Genomic DNA, 20,168 nt, shown 5'->3' with positions numbered 1-20,168 from the left:
TTTATATCCTTCCTAAAGTGTGCTGCCAGAAGTGAGCATAATACTCCAGTTGAGGCAGAGTCAATGTTTACAAAGGTTCACCATAACCTTGTTTTCGTACTCTATGTCTCTATTTTTAAAGTCTAGAATCTTGCATGCCTTTTTTTTTTAATTCATCCATGGGGTGTGGGCTTTGCTGGCTGGGCCAGCATTTATTGCCCAACCCTAGTTGCCCTTGAGAAGGTAGTGGTGAGCTGCCTTCTTGGACTGCTGCACTCCATGTGGTGTGGCTATACCCACAGTGCTGTTAGGAAGGGAGTTCCAGGATTTTGACCCAGCGACAGTGAAAGAACGGCGACATATTTCCAAGTCAGGGTCACGAGTGACTTAGGTGGGAACTTCCAGGTGGTGGTGTTCCCATCTATCTGCTACCCTTGTCCTTCTAGGTGGGAGTGGTCATGGGTTTGGAAGGTGCTGTCAAAGGAGCCTTGTTGAATTCCTGCAGTGCACTTTGTAGATGGTACACACTGCTGCGACTGTGCATTAGTGGTGGAGGGAGTGAATGTTTGTGGATGTGGAGCCAGTCAAGCGGGCTGCTTTGTCCTGGATGGTGTCAAGCTTCTTGAGTGTTGTGGGAGCTGCACTCATCCAGGCAAGTGGAGAGTATTCCATCACTCTCCTGACTTGTGCCTTGTAGTTGGTGGACAGGCTTTGGGGAGTCAGGAAGTGGGTTATTTGTTGCACTATTCTGAGACTCTGACCTGCTCTTGTAGCCACAGTATTTATATGGCTAGTCCAGTTCAGTTTTTGGTCAATGGTAACCCCCAGGATGTTGATGGTGGGGGATTCAGTGATGGTAATGCCATTGAACATCAAGGGGCGATAGTTGGATTCTCTCTCATTGGAGATCGTCATTGCCTGGCACTTGTGTGGTGCGAATGTTACTTGCCACTTGTCAGCCCAAGCCTGGATATTGTCCACGTCTTGCTGCATTTGGACATAGACTGCTTCAGTATCTGAGGAGTAACGAATGGTGCTGAGCATTGTGCAATCATAAGCGAAAATCCTCACTTCTGACCTTGTGATCGAAGGAAGGTCATTGATGAAGCAGCTGAGGATGGTTGGGCTGAGGACACTATCCTGAGGAACTCCTGCAGTGATGTCCTGGAGCTGAAATGACTGACCTCCAACAACCATAACCATCTTCCTTTGTGCTAGATATGACTCCAGCCAGCAGAGTTTTCCTCCTGCTTCCCATTGACTCCAGTTTTGCTAGGGCTCCTTGATGCCACACTTGGTCAAATGCTGCCTTGATATCAAGGGCAGTCACTCTCACCTCACCTCAGGAGTTCAGCTCTTCTGTCCATGTTTGACCCAAGGCTATAATGAGGTCAGTAGCTGAGTGGCCCTGGTGGAAACCAAACTGGGCGTCAGTGAGCAGGTTATTGCTAAGCAAGTGCCGCTTGATAGCACTGTTACTGACCCCTTCCATTACTTTACTGATGATCGAGAGTAGACTGATGGGATGGTAATTGGCCGGGTTGGATTTGTCCTGCTTTTTGTCTATAGCACATACCTGGGCAATTTTCCACATAGCCTGATAGATGTGTTGTAGCTGTACTGGAACAGATTGGCTAGGGGCGCAGCAAGTTCTGGAGCACAAGTCTTCAGCACTAGTGCAGAAATATTGTCAGTGCCCATAGCCTTTGCAGTATCCAGTGCCTTCAGCTGTTTCTTGATATCACATTGAATGAATCGAATTAGCTGAAGACTGGCATCTGTGATGCTGGGGATCTCTGGAGGAGGCCGAGATGGGTCATCCACTCGGCACTTCTGGCTGAAGATTGTAGCAAATGTTTCAGCCTTATCTTTTGCACTGATGTGCTGGGCTCCTCCATCATTGAGGATGGGGATATTTGTGGAGCCTCCTCCTCCAGTGAGTTGTTTAATTGTCCACCGCCATTCATGACTGATGTGGCAGGACTGCAGAGCTTAGATCTGATCCGTTGGTTGTAGGATCACTTAGCCATGTCTAACACTTGCTGCTTATGCTGTTTGGCATGCAAGTAGTCCTGTGTTATAACTTCACCAAGTTGATACCTCATTTTTAGGTATGCCTGGTGCTGCTCCTGTCATGCCCTCCTGCAGTTTTCATTGAACCAGGGTTGATCCCTTGGCTTGATGGTAATGGTAGAGTAGGGGATATGCCGGGCCATGAGTTACAGATTGTGTCCGAGTACAATTCTGCTGCTGCTGATGGTCCACAGTGCCTCATGGATACCCAGTCTCGAGTTGCTAGTTCTTTTCGAAATCTATCCCATTTAGCACGGTGGTAGTGCCACACAACATGATGGAGGGTATCCTCAGTGTGAAGCCAGGACTTTATCTCCACAACGACTGTGTGGTGGTCACTCCTACCGAGTCTGTCATGGACAGATGCATCTGCGGCAGGTAGGTTGGTGAGGATGAGGTCAAGTATGTTTTTCCCTCTTGTTGGTTCCCTTGCACCTGCCACAGATGCAGTCTAGCAGCTATGTCCTTTAGGACTCGGCCAGCTCGGTCAGTAGTGGTGCTACCGAGCCACTCTTGGTGGTGGACATTGAAGTCCCCCACCCAGAGTGTATTCTGCGCCTTTACCACTCTCAGTACTTCCTCCAAGCGGCGTTCAACATTGAGGAGCACTGATTCATCAGCTGAGGGAGGGCAGTATGTAGTAATCAGCAAGAGGTTTCCTTGCCCATGTTTGACCTGATGCCATGAGGCTTCATGGGGTCCAGAGTCAATGCTGACAACTTCTACGGCAACTCCCTCCCGACTATATACCATTGTGCCGCCACCTCTGCTGGGTCTGTCCTGCTGGTGGGACAGGACATACCCAGAGATGGTGATGGTGGTGTCTGGGCCATTATCTGTAAGATATCATTTCATGAGAGTGACTATATCAGGGTTGACTGATCTGTGAGAAAGCTCTCCCAATTTTGGCACTAGCACCCAGATGTTAGTAAGTAGGACTTTACAGGGTCGACAAGGCTGAGTTTGCCATTGTGGCTTCCAGTGCCTAGGTCGATGCTGAGTGGTCCGTCCGGTTTCATTCCTTTTTTTTTGTGACTTTGTAGCGGCTTGTTACAACTGAGTGTCTTGCGAGGCCATTTCAGAGGGCATTTAAGAGTCAGCCACATTGTAGGCCAGACCAGGTAAGGATAGCAGATTTCCTTCCCTAAAGGACATTAGTGAACCAGATGGGTTTTTACAGCAATCGACAATTGTTTCATGGTCATCATTAGACTTTTAATTCGAGATATTTTTTGAATTTAAATTCCAACATCTGCCATGCCGTAATTCAAACCCAGGCCCCCAGAGCATTACCCTGGGTCTCTAGCTCACTAATCCAGCAAGAATGCCACTATGCCATCGCCTCCCCAAATTTTCCGCTTTTTCAACCTGGCCTGACCTACCACTTTTAATGATTTATACACATATACTCCCGGTCCCTCTGCTCCTGCACCCACTTTAGTATTGTATTCTTTATTTTGTATTGCCTCTCTTCGCTCTTCCCACCAAAATTTATCACATCATACTTGACAATCCTCTGCATTAATTTCATCTGCCACGTGTCCATTCCACATTCCACCAGCCGTGTCTATATCCTCTTGAAGTCTATCACTATCCTCCTCACAGCTCACAGCACTTTGAAGGTTCTGTCACCTGTAGATTTTGAAATTTTGCCATGTACTCCCAAATCTCAGCCATTGATATAGATCAAGAAAAGCAGTGATCTTAATACCAACCGATGTATAACCCCACTACATATACCTTCCTCCAGTCTGAAAAACAACCGTTCACCCCTACTTTGTTTTCTGTCACTCGGTCAGCTTGGTCTCCATGCTGCCACTGTCCCTTTATTCCACAGGCTTCAACTTTGCTGGCAAGTCTGTTACATGGCACTTTCTCAAATACCTTTTGAAAGTCTATGTACACCACATCAACCGCATTACCCTCATCAACCCACCCCATTATCTCATTGAAAATCTCAGTCAAAAAAAAGAGGAAGGTGATGCAGACATTGAATGAGATAAACCAACTGAGAGAGAAACTATTAAGGGGATTAGCATCCTTTAAAGTGGATAAATCACCAGGATCGGATGAAATATACCCTACGCTGTTAGAGAAGCTTGGGAGCAAATAACAAATGCATCATTTTCTAATCACTAGGTGCAGGTGTGGTGCCAGAGGAATGAAGGACTGCTAACGCTGTACTTTTGTTTAAAAATGGAGCAAGGGTAGACCAAATAATTACAAGCCAGTCAGCCTAACCTCAGTAGTGGGCAAATTACTGAAAACAATTCTGAGAGACAGGATAAACTGTCACTTAGAAAGGGATGGAGTAATTAAGGACAGTCAACATGGATTTGTTAAGTGAAGATCATGTCTGACTAACTGGATTGAGTTTTTTGAGCAAGTAACAAGGAGAATTGATGAGGATGGTGCAGTTGACATGGGGCACATGGATTTTAGCAAGGCTTTTGACAAGGTCCAATATGGCAGGCTGGTTAAAAAATAAATAAAAGCCCATGGGATCCAGGGGAATGTAACAAGCTGGATACAAAATTGGCTCAGTAGCAGAAAACAAAGGGTAACGGTTGTTGGGACTTCTGGATTCCCATTTATGTTGGCTGCCAGTCTCTTCACATTTGTTGCTCATTTCTTTCTTGACTTCACCTCTGAGCTTTCTATATTCAGCTGCTTCTCACTTGTATTATCAGCCTGGCATCTGTCATACGCACCCTTTTCCACTTCATCTTACTTCTTCATCTCTTCCATCATTCCGGAAGATTTGGCTTTGATTCTCCTACCTTTACCCCTGATGGGAATGTACTTCGACTCTATCTCCTCTTTAAAGGCAGTCTATTGTTCCATTACAGTGTTGCCTGCCAATCTTTAATTCCCATTAACCTGGGTCAGGTCTGTTCTCATCCCAATGAAATTGGCTCTTGCTCAATTAATTACTTTTACTCCTGTGAAGTACGGCACAAAACTGTCTGACAAATGGTCTAGAACATTATCAGGAGCATGGTATTTTGCTGTGGGACAAGACTACCAGATGTATCATGGTACTGAACACAAATAATCTAGCACTGCACTTATATCCAATCGCAATGAATAAATGGCCAACAGAAACGTCCATACAGGGCGTAGCTTGATGCTGATATAACCACATCTGTTGTGGAGTAATCAATTTAGAAATGGTATTGGTCAATGCCTTGAGGAAAGGAGACAAGAAAATTAGCAAGGGAAAAACAAATAGGTTTCACCTCCTACTGCAACAATGAAACATCAATTTTCATTGGTAAATCTCCTTCAATATAGAAAATGCCCTAAGGCACTTTAGCGAATAAGAGGCACTAAGCCACATTGGGAGATAAAGGCGGAGTGACTGGAAGTTTGGTGGAATGATGGGTTTTGGAGAGGTTTTTAAAGGTTGGAAGAAAAGAGAGAAGCTCATGAAAGAATTGTGAAGGTTGTGCATTATCGATGAGAGGGGAGATGCATAAAAGGTCTGAATCAGAGGGCCACAGGTTGCAGAAGGTTTGCAGATTCCAAGTCTGGAGGACACTGAAAAAATAAGGTTGAGTGAAGTCATGAAAAAATTTGAAGGCAAAGGCAAGGAGTGTTAAATTAAATGTGCTGCGGGATTTCTGCCAATGCAAGTGACCTGGAAACTGGCAGCAAAATTTTTGACAAATTGGAATTGATGAAAGTTGAAAAAAATGTTCTTTATTCTTTCATAGGACGTGGTAGTCACTGGCAAAGCCAACATTTGTTGCCCATCCCTAATAGTCAGCGAACTGAACATTTCAGAGGACAGTTAAGAGTCAACCACATTGCTGTGTGTCTAGAGTCATATGTAGGCCAGACTGGATAATGATGGGAGAGTTCCTTCCATAAAGGACATGAGTGAGCCAGATGGATTTTTAAGACAATCAATGATCGTCTCATAGTCATTACCAAGACTAGCTTTATATTTCAGATTTATCAAGTGAATTTAAATTCCACGAGCTGCTGTGGTGTGATTTGAACCCATGTCCCCAGAGCATTGGCCTCTGGATTACTTGCCCATTGACATTACCAATATATCCCCCTGAAAGAACAAGGAAGATTTGTCTTTTTTTAAAACTCATTCATGGGATGTGGGCGTTGCTGGCTAGGCCAGCATTTATTGCCCATCCCTAATTGCCCTTGAGAAGGTGGTGGTGAGATGTCTTCTTGAACTACTGCAGTACATGTGGCGTATGTACACACACAATGCTGTTCGGGAGGGAGTTCTAGGATTTTGACCCATCAACAGTGAAGAAACGCCGACACGTTTCCAAGTCAGGATGATGAGTGGCCTGGAGACGAATCTCCAGATATGAGAGAAATTGAATAGAAATAAAGCATTAAAAGGGTTTCAGGAGTGGAAGGTTGATGTATGGATGGAAGTGGGCAATATTTTGGAGGTGTAAATAAACATCTGGATGCAGGTATGATATTTCCTCTGGCTGGGGGCTCGAGAACAAGGGGTCAGAATCTCAGGGTACGGGGTAGACCAATTAGGACTGAGATGAGAAGAAACTTCTTCACTCAGAGGGTGATGGACCTATGGAATTCTCTACCACAGAGGGCTGTGGAGGTCAAGTCACTGAATATATTTAAGAAGGAAATAGATAGATTTCTAGACTCTAAAGGCATCAACGGGTATGGGGAGAGCGCAGGAGTACGTCATTGAGGTAGAGGATCAGCCGTGATCACATTGAATGGTGGAGCAGGCTCAAAGGGCTGAATGATGTACTCCTGTTCCTATTTTCTATATTTCTGTCACATGTGGAGTTTGAATCTCAGCTCTGTATTGAGGACACCAAGGTTTTACATGATCTAGTTCAGCCTGATGAAGTAGCCAAGCAGGGGGATAGAATCAGTAGCAAGAGAGCAATGTTTCTGATAGGAATGATAGGAGCAAGAAATAATGGTTTCAATTTTCCCAATTTTCAATTGGAAGAGGTTTTGACACATTCACAACTTTAGATCAGTCTTGGGGTTTTACAGAACAGAACCAGTTGTAGGGTCAAGAAGGATGGCGGAGAGTTGAAAGATGGCAGAGGGGTAGAAGGATGGTGGGTATGTAAAATGGAAATTGATCCCATGCCCGTCAACAAGAGGCAGGGTGTAGATAAAGGAAGTGGAGCAAGACAAGGATGGATCATTAATTACCAGTTTTGACAGAAATATGAAAGAATGACTTTGGTTGCTTTCTCACTTTGTGACAGATCAAAACAGTTTGTGTGCCAGAAAGGGCCAAAAAAGCAATAACCTTTCAAGCAATATAACTCATCCACCAAAACTAATAAGCAGTTATCATCCTAGGAAATTAACGTAACATGGAAAATTACCTCTTCTGCGAGACTTTCTGTTGGTTTCTTTTGACTATCGATTTGTTCTATTGTACTTCTAAAAACAGATACAACAGGTTCAAAAATAAAGTTCATAAAATTGCATACACACTAGTATCACCATCAAAAGTTCCTTTTGAACAAATTAAACTGATTCAAAGAATTGTAATTAACTTTATATCTTTTTTTCTTTTTCAATGGTATTTTAATATAGCACCATATTAGTGCCTTAAGGAAAGTGCATTGGAGGTGGTTCAGAGGAGGTTAACTAGGTTGATATCTGGAGTGAGTGGGCTGTCTTGTGAGGAAAGGTTGGACAGATTGGGCTTGTTTCCACTGGAGTTTAGAAGAGTGAAGGGTGATTTGATTGAAGTATACAAGATCCTGAGCGGCCTCGACAAGGTGGACGTCGAAAGGATGTTTTCTCTTGTGGGTGAGTCCAGGACTAGGAGGCACAGTTTTAAAATCAGGGGTCATGCTTTTAGGACAGAGATGAGGAGAATTTTTTTTTCTATCAGGGGGTTGTGTGACTTTGGAACTCTCTGCTCAGAAAACGGTGGAGGTGGGGTCATTGAATAGTTTTAAGGCAGAGGTAGATTCTTGTTAGGCAAGGGAATCGAAGTTTACGGGGGGTAGATGGGAATGTGGAAATCGAAACACAAGATCATCAGCCATGATCTCATTGAATGGCGGAGCAGGCTTGAGGAGCCAAATGGTCTACTCCTGCTCCTATTTATGTTCTTATGCAGGAAGTGAATTCACATTAATTGATATTATTTCTGAAAATGCATCGGCATCAGTTAAATGTTAATTCAGTTCCTTCATATTACTGAGTTCAAGCCCAACTGTAGATACAGATGCTAACACATTGCAAGAATAACAAGGAAAATAAAATTAACAGAGCATGACAAAGTTGATCCCAACATTTGTTTTATTTTTTCTGCATATTTTTCCTCTCCTACAATTCTGAAGAGCTGATTTCTTGCTGGTGTTTGCTTCCAAAGGTTTCAAGTGTCCCAGAGATCTTACTCTCAAGAAGCCATTTTTCATATTGAGCCCTAACCAATGAGTATCAGTATGTTGTTCAACCGTGGTGGAGAGTGGAGGCACAGTACAAAGCTGAACCCAATTCTCCTTACCTTGATATCTACAAACATACATTTCTGGCAGGGATCACTAAACAATATTTTTTTTAAAATTCGTTCATGGACTGGAGCTTTATTGCCCATCCCTAATTGCTCTTGGGAAGGCCACCTTTTTAAATCGCTGCACCCATCTGTGGTCGGTACGCCTACGATGCTGTTATGGAGGGAGTTCCAGGATTTTGAGCCAGTAACAGCAAAGGAAGGGTAATAAAGTTCCAAGTCAGGAGGTGTATGGCTTGAAGCGGAACTTGGAGATGGTGATGTTCCCATGCCTCTGCTACCCTTGTTCTTCTGGTTGGCAGAGGGTTTAGAAGATGCAGTTGAAGGAGTGCATCTTGTAGATGGAACACATTGTGCCACTATGCATTGGTGATGGACAGAATGAGTGTATAAGGTAGTGGCTAGTATGCCCATAAGCACTATTTTGTTCTGGGTGGTACTGAGCTTCTTGAGCATTGTTGCAGCTGCACTCATCCAAGCAAGTGGAAGTACTCCATCACATTCCTGACTTGTGTCATATAGATTGTGGACAGACTTTAGAGAGTTACAGGACAAGTTACTTGCCACAAAATTACCAGCCTCTGATTTGCACTTGCAACCACCGTATTTATATGGCTGGTCCAGTTCAGCTGCTGGTCAATATTACTTCCGGATGTTGATGCTAGGGATTTCAGCGATGGTAAGGCTGTTGAATGTGGTTAGGATGAAGAGGATGTGGTTAGATTCTCTCTTGTTGGAGATGATCATTGTCTGGCATGAATGTTACTTACCACTTACCATTCCAAGCTTGGATGTTGCCTAGACCTTGTTGCATGTGGGCATGGACTGTTTCAGTATCTGAGGGGTTGTAATTGTTACTGAACATTGGCTGCCAGTCTCTTCACATTTGTTGCTCATTTCTTTCTTGACTTCACCTCTGAGCTTTCTATATTCAGCTGCTTCTCACTTGTATTATCAGCCTGGCATCTGTCATATGCACCCTTTTCCACTTCATCTTACTTCTTCATCTCTTCCATCATTCCGGAAGATTTGGCTTTGATTCTCCTACCTTTACCCCTGATGGGAATGTACTTCGACTCTATCTCCTCTTTAAAGGCAGTCTATTGTTCCATTACAGTTTTGCCTGCCAACCTTTAATTCCCATTAACCTGGGTCAGGTCTGTTCTCATCCCAATGAAATTGGCTCTTGCTCAATTAATTACTTTTACTCCTGTGAAGTACGGCACAAAACTGTCTGACAAATGGTCTAGAACATTATCAGGAGCATGGTATTTTGCTGTGGGACAAGACTACCAGATGTATCATGGTACTGAACACAAATAATCTAGCACTGCACTTATATCCAATCGCAATGAATGAATGGCCAACAGAAACGTCTATACAGGGCATAGCTTGATGCTGATATAACCACATCTGTTGTGGAGTAATCAATTTAGAAATGGTATTGGTCAATGCCTTGAGGAAAGGAGACAAGAAAATTAGCAAGGGAAAAACAAATAGGTTTCACCTCCTACTGCAACAATGAAACATCAATTTTCATTGGTAAATCTCCTTCAATATAGAAAATGCCCTAAGGCACTTTAGAGAGTAAGAGACACTAAGCCACATTGGGAGATAAAGGAAGTTTGGTAGAAAGATGGGTTTTGGAGAGGTTTTTAAAGGTTGGAAGAAAAGAGTGAAGCTCATGAGAGAATTGTGAAGGTTGTGCATTATCGATGAGAGGGGAAATGCATAAAAGGTCTGAATCAGAGGGCCACAGATTGCAGAAGGTTTGCAGATTGCAAGTCTGGAGGACACTGAAAAAATAAGGTTGGGTGAAGTCATAAAATAATTTGAAGGCAAAGGCAAGGATTGTTAAATTAAATGCGCTGAGTGATTTCTGCCAATGCAAGTGACCTGGAAACAAGAGAGAATCTAACCACATCCTCTTCATCCTAACCACATTCAACAGCCTTACCATCGCCGAAATCCCCAGCATCAACACCCCGAAGTAATATTGACCAGAAGCTGAACTGGACCAGCCATATAAATACGGCGGTTGCAAGTGCAGATCAGAGGCTGGAAATTTTGTAGCAAGTAACTTGCCCTGTAACTCTCTAAAGTCTGTCCACAATCTATAAGATACAAGTCAGGAATGCGATGGAGTACTTCCACTTGCTTGGATGAGTGCAGCTGCAACAACATGCAGTCATCAGTAAGCATCTCAGTTCTGACTTTATGATGGATTGATGAAGGTCTGTGCAGGGCACCATTTCAAAATTTGCAAGTGACAGAAAACTTGGAAGTATTGTGACCTGTGCAGAGGATAACAAAAGGCTTCAAGAGGGTATAGAGGCTGGAGGAATGGGCAGAGACATGGCAGATGAATAAAAGGGTACAATTTTAAAGGAGTACAGGAGCAGAGGGACCTGGGAGTATATGTACATATCATTGAAGGTGGCAGGGCAAGTTGAGAAAGCGCTTAATAAGGCATATGGGATCCTGGACTTTATAAATGGAGGCATAGAGTTCAAAAGCAAGGAGGTCATGATGAACCTTTAAAAAACACTGATTCAGCCTCAACTGGAGTACTGCACCCAATTCTGGCTACACACTTTAGGAAAATTGTGAAGGCATTGGAAAGGGTGCAGAAAAGATTTATAAATAAATGTTCCAAGGTGAGGAACTTCAATAACAACAGGTTGGAGAAGCTGGGAATGTTCTCCTTGAAGAAGACAAGGTCACGAGGGGATTTGATAGAGATATTCAAAATCATGAGGAGTCTGGACAGAGTAGATGGAGAGAAACTGTTGCCATTGGTAGAAGGGTTGAGAGCCAGAGGACACCAATTTAAAGTGATTGGTAAAATAACCAGAGGCAACATGAGGAAAAACCTTTTTTTAAAACACAACAAAAGATTAGGATCTGGAATGCACTGGCTGATATTGTGGGGTAGGCAGATTCAATTGTGGCTTTCAAAATGGAATTGAATAATTATCTGAAGAGAAAAAGATTTGCAGGACTACAGTGGAAAAGGCTGGTAAGTGGAACTATCCAAGCTACTGTCAAAGAGCCGGCAAGAAGACGATGGGCTAAATGGCCTTCTTCTGTGTTATAACCCTTCTATGATACATGATATTCTATAAACTGAAGATGACAGGGCTGACACTATCCCAAGGAACCCCTGCAATAATGTCCCAGGCTGAGATGACTGGCCTCCATCAACCACCTTCTTTGTGCTCTGACTCCAACTGAAAGACTTTCCCAATGCGCCATTTCCCCCTGCAATCCTCGATTCCTATTGACTTTAATTTTGCTCTGTCAAGCGATGTCATTCTTGGTCAAATGCTGCCTCAATGTCAAAGACAGTCACTCACACCTTGCCTCTGAAATTCAGCTCTTTTGACCATTTTAGGACCAAGGTTGTAATAAGATCTGGAGCTGAGTACCCCTGGCGGAAACCAAACTAAGCACTGGTGCACAGGTTATTGCTGAATAAGTGACACTTGAGAGCATTGTCAATTCAACAACACATTCCATCACTTTGCTGAAGAATGAGGGTGATGGGCAGCAACGGGCAGGACATAACTGGTCAATTTCCCATCTTATCAGGTAGATGCCTGAAACAGCTGTACTGAAACAGCATGGCTAAATGCTCAGCTAGTTCTGGAGCACAAGTCTTTCACATCTGAAATGTTGCCTGGGCCCATGGCCTTTGCTGCATTCAGTACATTCAACTGCTTCTTGACATCACATGGAGTGAATCTGGAACAGCTGGCCAAGTCCTAAAGGACATAGCTGCTAGGCTGGGTCTACAGCAGGTGGCGAGGGAACCAACAAAAACATACTTGACCTCATCCGCACCAACCCACCTGCCGCAGATGCATCTGTCCATGACAGACTCGGTAGAAGCGACCACTGCACAGTCATTGTGGAGATGATGTCCTGGCTTCACATCATGTTGTGTGGCACTACCACCGTGCTAAATGGGATAAGATCTCGAACAGATCTAGCAACTCAAAACTGGGCATCCATGAGGTGCTGTGGGCCATCAGCAGCAGCAGAATTGTACACAAACACAATCTGTAACCTCATGGCCCAGAATGTCCCCCATTCTATCATTACTATCAAGCCAGGGGATCAACCCTGGTTCAATGAAGAGTGCAGGAGGTCATGACAGGAGCAGCACCAAGCATACCTAAAAATAAGGTGTCAACTTGGTTAAGCTATAACACAGGGCTACTTGCGTGCCAAATAGCATAAGCAGCAAGTGATAGACAGGGCTAAGTGATCCTACAACCAATGGATCAGATCTAAGCTCTGCAGTCCTACCACATCAGTCGTGAATGGCGGTGGACAATTAAACATCTCACTGGAGGAGGAGGCTCCACAAATATCCCCATCCACAATGATGGAGGAGCCCAGCACATCAGTGCAAAAGTTAAGGCTGAAGCATTTGCTACAATCTTCAGCCAGAAGTGCCGAGTGGATGATCCATTTCGGCCTCCTCCGGAGGTCCCCAGCATCACAGATGCCAGTCGTCAGACATTTCGATTCACTCCATGTGATATCAAGAAACAGCTGGAGGACTGCAAAGGCTACGGATCCTGACAATACTTCTGCAATTGTACTGAAGACTTGTGCTCCAGAATTTGCTGCGCCCCTAGCCAAGCTGTTCCAGTACAGCCACAACACTGGCATCTACCCACCAATGTGGAAAATTGCCCAGGTATGTGCTATACACAAAAAGCAGGACAAATCCAACCCGGCCAATTACCGACCCATCAGTTTCCTCTTGATCATCAGTAAAGTAATGGAAGGGGTCAGCAACAGTGCTATCAAGCGGCACTTGCTTAGCAATAAACGGCTCACTGACGCCCAGTTTGGGTTCCACCAGGGCCACACAGTTCCTGACCTCATTACAGCCTTGGGTCAAACATGGACAAAAAAACTGAACACCTGAGGTGAGAGGGACTGCCCTTGACATCAAGGCAGCATTTGACCAAGTGTGGCATCAAGGGGCCCTAGCAAAACTGGAGTCAATGGGAAGCAGGAGGAAAACTCTCTGCTGGTTGGAGTCATACCTAGCACAAATGGTTGTGGCTGTTGGAGGTCAGTCATTTCAGCTCCAGGATATCACTGCAGGAGTTCCTCAGGATAGTGTCCTCGGCCCAACCATCTTCAGCTGCTTCATCAATGACCTTCCGTCCAACATAAAGTCAGAAGTGGGGATGTTCTCTGATGTTCGCTGTTCGCTGATGATTGCACAATGTTCAGCACCATTCATGACTCCTCAGATACTGAAGCAGTCTATGTCCAAATGCAGCAAGACGTGGACAATATGCAGGCTTGGGCTGACAAGTGGCAAGTAACATTCACACCATACAAGTGTCAGGCAATGACCACCTCCAACAAGAGAGAATCCAACCATCGCCCCATAATATTCAATGGCATTACCATCACTGAATCCCCCACTATCAACATCCTGGGGGTTACCATTGACCAGAAACTGAACTGGACTAACCATATAAACACTGTGGCCACAAGAGCAGGTCAGAGGCTAGGAATTGTGCAACGAGTAACCCACCTCCTGATTCTCTAAAGCCTGTCCACCATCTACAAGGCATAAATCAGGAGTGTGATGGAATACTCCTCACTTGTCTGGATGAGTGCAGCTCCCACAAAAACTTAAGAAGCTTCACACCATCCAGGACAAAGCAGCCCACTTGGTTGGCACCACATCCACAAACATTCATTCCCTCCACTACTGATGCACAGTAGCAGAGTATGTACCATCTACAAGATGCATAGCAGAAATTCACCAAGGCTCCTTCGACAGCACCTTTCAAACCCTCAACCACTACCATCTAGAAGGACAAGGGCAACAGGTAGGTGGGAACACCACCACCTGGAAGTTCCCCTCCAAGTTACTCACCGTCCTGACTTGGAAATATATCACCATCGCTGGGTCAAAAGCCTGGAACTTCATAACAGCACTGTGGGTGCACCCACAACACATGGACTGCAGCGGTTCAAGAAGGCAGCTCCCACCACCTTTCTCAAGGGCAACTAGGGATGGGCAATAAATTCTGGCCCAGCCAGCGAAGCCCACATCCGATGAATGAATTTTTAAAAAAACCTTGAGGTGGCAAAGCCAATATAGCACCCTTACATCAAATGTTTTCAATGCTCAAGTGGAGATTTATAAATTTATCACAATGCAAGTTAAAATTTACAACTTACACAAATAGTCTTTAATGGCTAGCACCATTTATCATTTTGCCAATAAACTGAAAAGAATGAGGGGGACCAATTTGCTCACATAGCGTAGGCTACATATCACATTCCTCATTAAAATCACTGAAGAACGCCAAGCAAGTGTGCAGGTATTGGCCTGCCGAGCTGTTTCCCACAGGAAATTGAGGTTATTCTGTGTAGTCCCGCTAAAAATGGTGCCGAGCCATCAAATTTGTCCTCCTTAAAACTGCAAATAGGCAGAATAGCTCAACGATAACAAATACTTCAATGTCCTGGCTCAAAGGCACATAAATAGTGAGCATATATTCAAGGATTATCCAAATAAACACATAGCTCTTAAAACCATTCAGGCCCAATGTGGAACACAGCAATCATGAAGGAGGCATTGGACCAAAACATTCATTTGTTAGTGTACGGATCAAGAGTGAAATTATCAATTAGATCATAAACATAACAATTTACCCTTTCCGTCTGCTTTCATTTGTAGTTTCTTGCACAGATCTCCGTTCTTTTTTTCTCTTGACACTTTGTTCCTATAAATAAAATAATAGTGAGACGACATCAATAGATCAAATGCATATTATATAATTCACTAAGAAGAAAAGGTAGATTATGTCCATACACAGCAAGGTTCCTCTATCAGCTAAGTTAGTCAGGAAGAAACCAAGGAGCACCCAGAGCCCCAATATTTACAGCTGGGAGAGAGCAGGGGTGCTTGTCAGCAGCTGGGAAATACCAAAATGCCAGGAGCTGGACAAACTGAAGGTTGGAGCCTGGAGATCGCTACAGTAGATCAGATCACGGGGAGTTGAAGAGACCAACACCTTTAGGGGAGGCAGTGACACCGTAGTATTGTCACTGACTAATATTCCAGAGACCTCCGTGATGCTCTGGGAACCCGGGTTCGAATCCCACCACAGCAGATGGTGAAATCTGAATTCAATAAAAATCTGGAATTAGAAGTCTGATGACGACCATGAAACAACTGATGATTGTTGTAAAAAACCCATCAGTTCACTAATGTCCTTTAAAGAAGGAAATCTGCAGGGAAGGAGACCTTACCCATCTGGCCTACATGTGACTCCAGACCCACAGCAACGTGGTTGACTCTTAAATGCCTTCTGATCAAGGGCAATTAGGGATGGGCAATAAATGCTGGCCTAGCCAGCGGCGCCCACATCGCATGAACAAATAAAAAAAACCACAAAGGAGAGAAGAAATGCAGCAGTGGTTAGGTGAGGGGTGGATGGCGAAGAGACAGAGATCACCAGGCTGGGTGTGGGGCTGGGGCATCACCTATCACAAGGGAATGATTCAGTGGAGCACAGAGAGGCAGATTGTGGCAGGTATGCTTCGAGGGTCGCAGTAGGGTGGGGTAAATGGGGTGAAACATTCCTGCATGTCCTGGTCCACAAGTAGTGCTGGAAAAGCACTTACCTGCTCCATATGACAGGTTCCACCTCTCTTTTACTTGCCAGGTCTGCCAAGCCCTGGGAATCCTGAGCTGGAGGCATTAAATCCATTTACAAAAATCTGAGGCATTGAGCTTCATTCAAATGCACTTCTCAAAAAATGGGTCACTTTACCATCCCAAAATCGCACCTGAAACCTCCACCCTTCCCCCACCCCAATGCCCCCACAGTTAAATTGGATGTACGTACATGATAAGTTGGGGTCAGGTTTCCCATTTTTAACAACTTAACCTCCCCAACCCCACTGACACTTTCGCTTCACATCATATGCAGGGCAGGGAGTTAAAATTCACCACTAAATGTCTCACAAAAGAAAGGGCAAAACAAAAAGCAGCCAACCTAGGTCATTTATACATCCCAACAAGCATAGCATTACATAGTCTCGTTGACATAAACTATAGAACAGGATGGGGAATCTCAGGCTCGGGGGCCGGATCTGGCCCATTGTATTTTTTCATCCGGCCAGTGGTGGGGCTTCAAAGTCAAGCCCTGCCCATCCCCACAATGTGCACGCTGGGCCAGGTGCCGCCATGTTCTGATGCCTGAGCCTCAGCCGTAGGCTGTAGAGGCCCAGGCTGCAGGGGGACAGCAAGGCCTGAGATCCAGGAGCAGGAGCGCAGCGCAGGGACGGGAAGCTGCCGGCTGCCAATTGGGTGGCGAAGTATGAGTAGACGGGGCGGAGGAGAAAGGGAGCAGGACGCCCGGCTCCATCAGTGGCTCAGCCCACCTCCCCCTCCGATCTCCACTGATGTCCCAGGACAGGGGCTCAGCCCTTACAAACTGAGGAAGAGGCCCAAGTGCAGACTCAGGATGGGAGTTGGCCAGAGCCTTGGGTTGTTGAGTCACTGCCCTGGGCTGGTTTGGGGTTGAGACAAAGTGGGAAAGGAGACGGGGAGAGAGAGAGAGAGAGAGAGAGAGAGAGAGAGAGAAAGACAGAAGGAGAGAATGGGAAAGGAAAGCAAGCAAAAAGGGGAGCTAAATTGCAGGAGTGATTGAGACGCAGAAGCTGTGCTGCTCTGGGCTTGATTTAGTGTTAAGGGTTGGATGATTCAGTGTTTAGGGTAACACAGCGACAAGCCACAGTGGGTGAGGACTTTCTCCATTCCACACACAACATTCGCGCCATTCTGCCTCGTGGGGACTGAATTCATCTTCTGGCTGTGCTTCCCTCAAACAAGACGTTAGGAGATATTGATGGAGCAAAAGCAAAAATAAAACTTAGCTACTGCAAACAAAAGAAGAAAAGTGGATGCGGAGTATTGTGTCTTTAAGGAAAAATTGACAAACGATTATTGTTTTGTAGAGGTGAAAGGCAAACCTGTGTGCCTGATTTGTGGAGAAGCGATTTCTGTCATGATAAAAGCCAACATAGAAAGACACTACAGCATGAAGCACATCAAATATTAAGAATTTCAAGGACAAGTGCGAGCAGGGAAAATTAAGGCACTTAAAAAGAATGTGAGCGCGCAGCAAGCAATTTTCACAAGGCCCAGGAAAGTGATGGACAGCCAGTTATGTGGTGAGTGAACTTATTGCAAAAAAGCTTAGGCCTCATTCAGAAGGAGAGTTTGTAAAGGAGTGCATCGTTGCAATTGCAGCTTTACAGGCTCCAGGGAAAATCAAATTGTTTGAGAGCGTGAGCTTAGCTCGCAGGACCATGTCAGATCGAATTAATGATATGGTTCAAGATATTGAAAAATCTCTGTGGCTGATTTTAAGTTTTACCTTCATGTCTTTTGTCTCATCAATAGCCAAGCAAATATATGCCAACTGGCAATTTTTTCTGCGTGGAATCACGGCAGATTTTGAGATTCGAGAGGGCTTGCTTTAGTAGCAATGCGTGACACCAACAAAGGTGAAGACATTTGAGAAGGTTACATCGGCAATGCATGAGCTTCAGTTATCATTTGAAAAATTAAGTGTTTTTTTTAATTATTTATTTACTGGATGTGGGCATTGCTGGCTAGGTTAGCATCTATTGTCCATCCCTAATTGCCCTTGAAAAGGTGGTGGTGAGCTGCCTTCTTGAATCGCTGCAGTCCATGAAGTGCTGTTAGGGAGGGAGTTCCAGGATTTTGACCCAATGACAGTGAAGGGATAGAGATATATTTCCAAGTCAAGATGGTGAGTGGCTTGAAGGGGGACTTCCAGGTGGTGGTGTTTCCATGAATCTGCTGCCCTTGTCCTTCTAAATGGTAGTAGTTGTGGGTTTGGAAGGTGCTGTCTAAGGAGCTTTGGCGAATTTCTGCAATGCATCTTGTAGATGGTGCACACTGCTGCCACTGTGCATCAGTGGTGGAGGGAGTGAATGTTTGTGGGTGGGGTGTCAATCAAGCAGACTGCTTTGTCCTGGATGGTGTCACGCTTCTTGAATGTTGTTGGAGCTGCACTCACCCAGGCAAGCAAAGAGTATTCCATCACACTCCTGACTTGTGCCTTGTAGGTGGTGGACAGACTTGAGGGAGTCAGGAGGTGAGTTACTCACCGCAGGATTCCTAACTTCTGACCTGCTCTTGTAGCCACAGTATTTATATGGCTAGTCGCATTCTGTTTCAGGTCAACGGTAACCCCCCAGGATATTGATAGTGGGGGATTCAGCAATGGTAATGCATTGAATGTCAAGAGGCAATGGTTAGATTCTCTCTTGTTGGAGATGGTCACTGCCTGACACTTGTGTGGCACGAACAGTGATTAGTTGCTCTAATCAAGAAAGAAATGAATCTCCTCAACCTTGATCCAAGTGAGTTCATTGTATGTCATTGCGCCATTCATCAGGAGAATCTGTGCATGCAGTCTGTGCGACTGAGCAAAGTAATGTCAACAATAGTATCAAGGGCTAACTTAATTAAAAGTTGAGGGTTAAACAGCCGCCAGTTTAAGGAGTTATTGAAAGATCTTGAATCAGATTACGGCAATTTAGTTTACTTTTGTGAAGTGCAATGCCTCAGCCGAGGGAGTATGCTGATGCAGTTTTACGAACTGAGGGATGATGTGAAACTTTTCATGGAGACAAAGGGAAAACCTGTGACCGAGCTGAGTGACAACAAGTGGCTGTGTGACTTGGCTTTCATGGTCGCCATTACGCAGTATCTGTCTGAGCAAAGGCCTAACCAGCTTATTACTTCCCTTCTTTCAAATGTGAAATTATTTGAAGCTAAATTAAAGATGCGCCAAATGAAACTGGAAAAGGGCAACACGGTGCATTTTCCTACCCTTCAGAAACAAAAACCTGTAACAACAGTGAGGTACATCAGGGAATGTGCAAATTTACTTCAGAAATTTTGTGAGCGATTTCAAGACCTAAAAGTGAAGAAACTGGAATTAAACATTTTTGCTATACCACTCAATATTGAAGCAGTCAATGTACTTGAAGACCTTCAACATGAAGTTATAGAACTGCACAGCAACATCGAACTTAAGGCTCATTACAATAACCTGCCTCTGCTGGAATTCTACAGGCTCCTTGTAGGAACTGATGAATTTTCAAATTTTAGGAGACATGTGATGAAAATTGCTTCGCTGTTTGGAACTACATAATGCTGTGAGCAGTTCAAAACTTTCTTTCGCAAAGAACCGTCTGCGTGCCAGATTAACAGCCATGATATTGGAAAGCCAGGTCCGAGTAACAACATCATCTGTGCCAGCAGACATACCAAGGCTCATTAAGGAAAAGCAAACTCAGCCATCGCATTAAAGCTGTGGGTGAGTTGAACATTTCTGTATTCTCTCTAAATAAAAATAAATCAAGTTATTGTTTAATGTGTGTGTGGCTCACGACTGATTTTGTCTATGTGTGAGTGGCCCTTGATAAGAAAACGGTTCCTCACCCCTGCTTTAAGCAAAATACCTGGGCGAGCTTATAGGCTGGAAAGGTTGCTTGATGCAGAAATCTGACTGGGGAGGAGGAA

The 20,168-nt window shown here is 44.5% G+C and overlaps 1 protein-coding gene across 6 annotated transcripts in view; it reads right to left on the bottom strand.

The window, feature by feature from the left end:
- The window catches only part of dync2i1 (dynein 2 intermediate chain 1), a 140,346-nt gene that overhangs the window by 88,572 nt on the left and 31,606 nt on the right, over window positions 1-20,168 (bottom strand). For all 6 annotated transcript variants that reach the window (XM_078537262.1, XM_078537269.1, XM_078537275.1 and 3 more), the window contains exons 6-7: window positions 15,251-15,321; window positions 7,407-7,464 (exon numbers count right to left, since the gene is read on the bottom strand). In XM_078537262.1, coding sequence (XP_078393388.1) covers window positions 7,407-7,464; window positions 15,251-15,321 — 129 coding nt within the window. The remainder of the gene's footprint in view (window positions 1-7,406; window positions 7,465-15,250; window positions 15,322-20,168) is intronic.

The sequence above is a fragment of the Cetorhinus maximus genome, chromosome 3, assembly GCF_964194155.1.
Source record: "Cetorhinus maximus chromosome 3, sCetMax3.hap1.1, whole genome shotgun sequence".
In the NCBI taxonomy this organism is placed as follows: domain Eukaryota; kingdom Metazoa; phylum Chordata; class Chondrichthyes; order Lamniformes; family Cetorhinidae; genus Cetorhinus; species Cetorhinus maximus.
The sequence above is the reverse complement of the archived record's forward strand: the minus strand, read 5'-3'. Positions and strand labels throughout refer to the sequence as shown.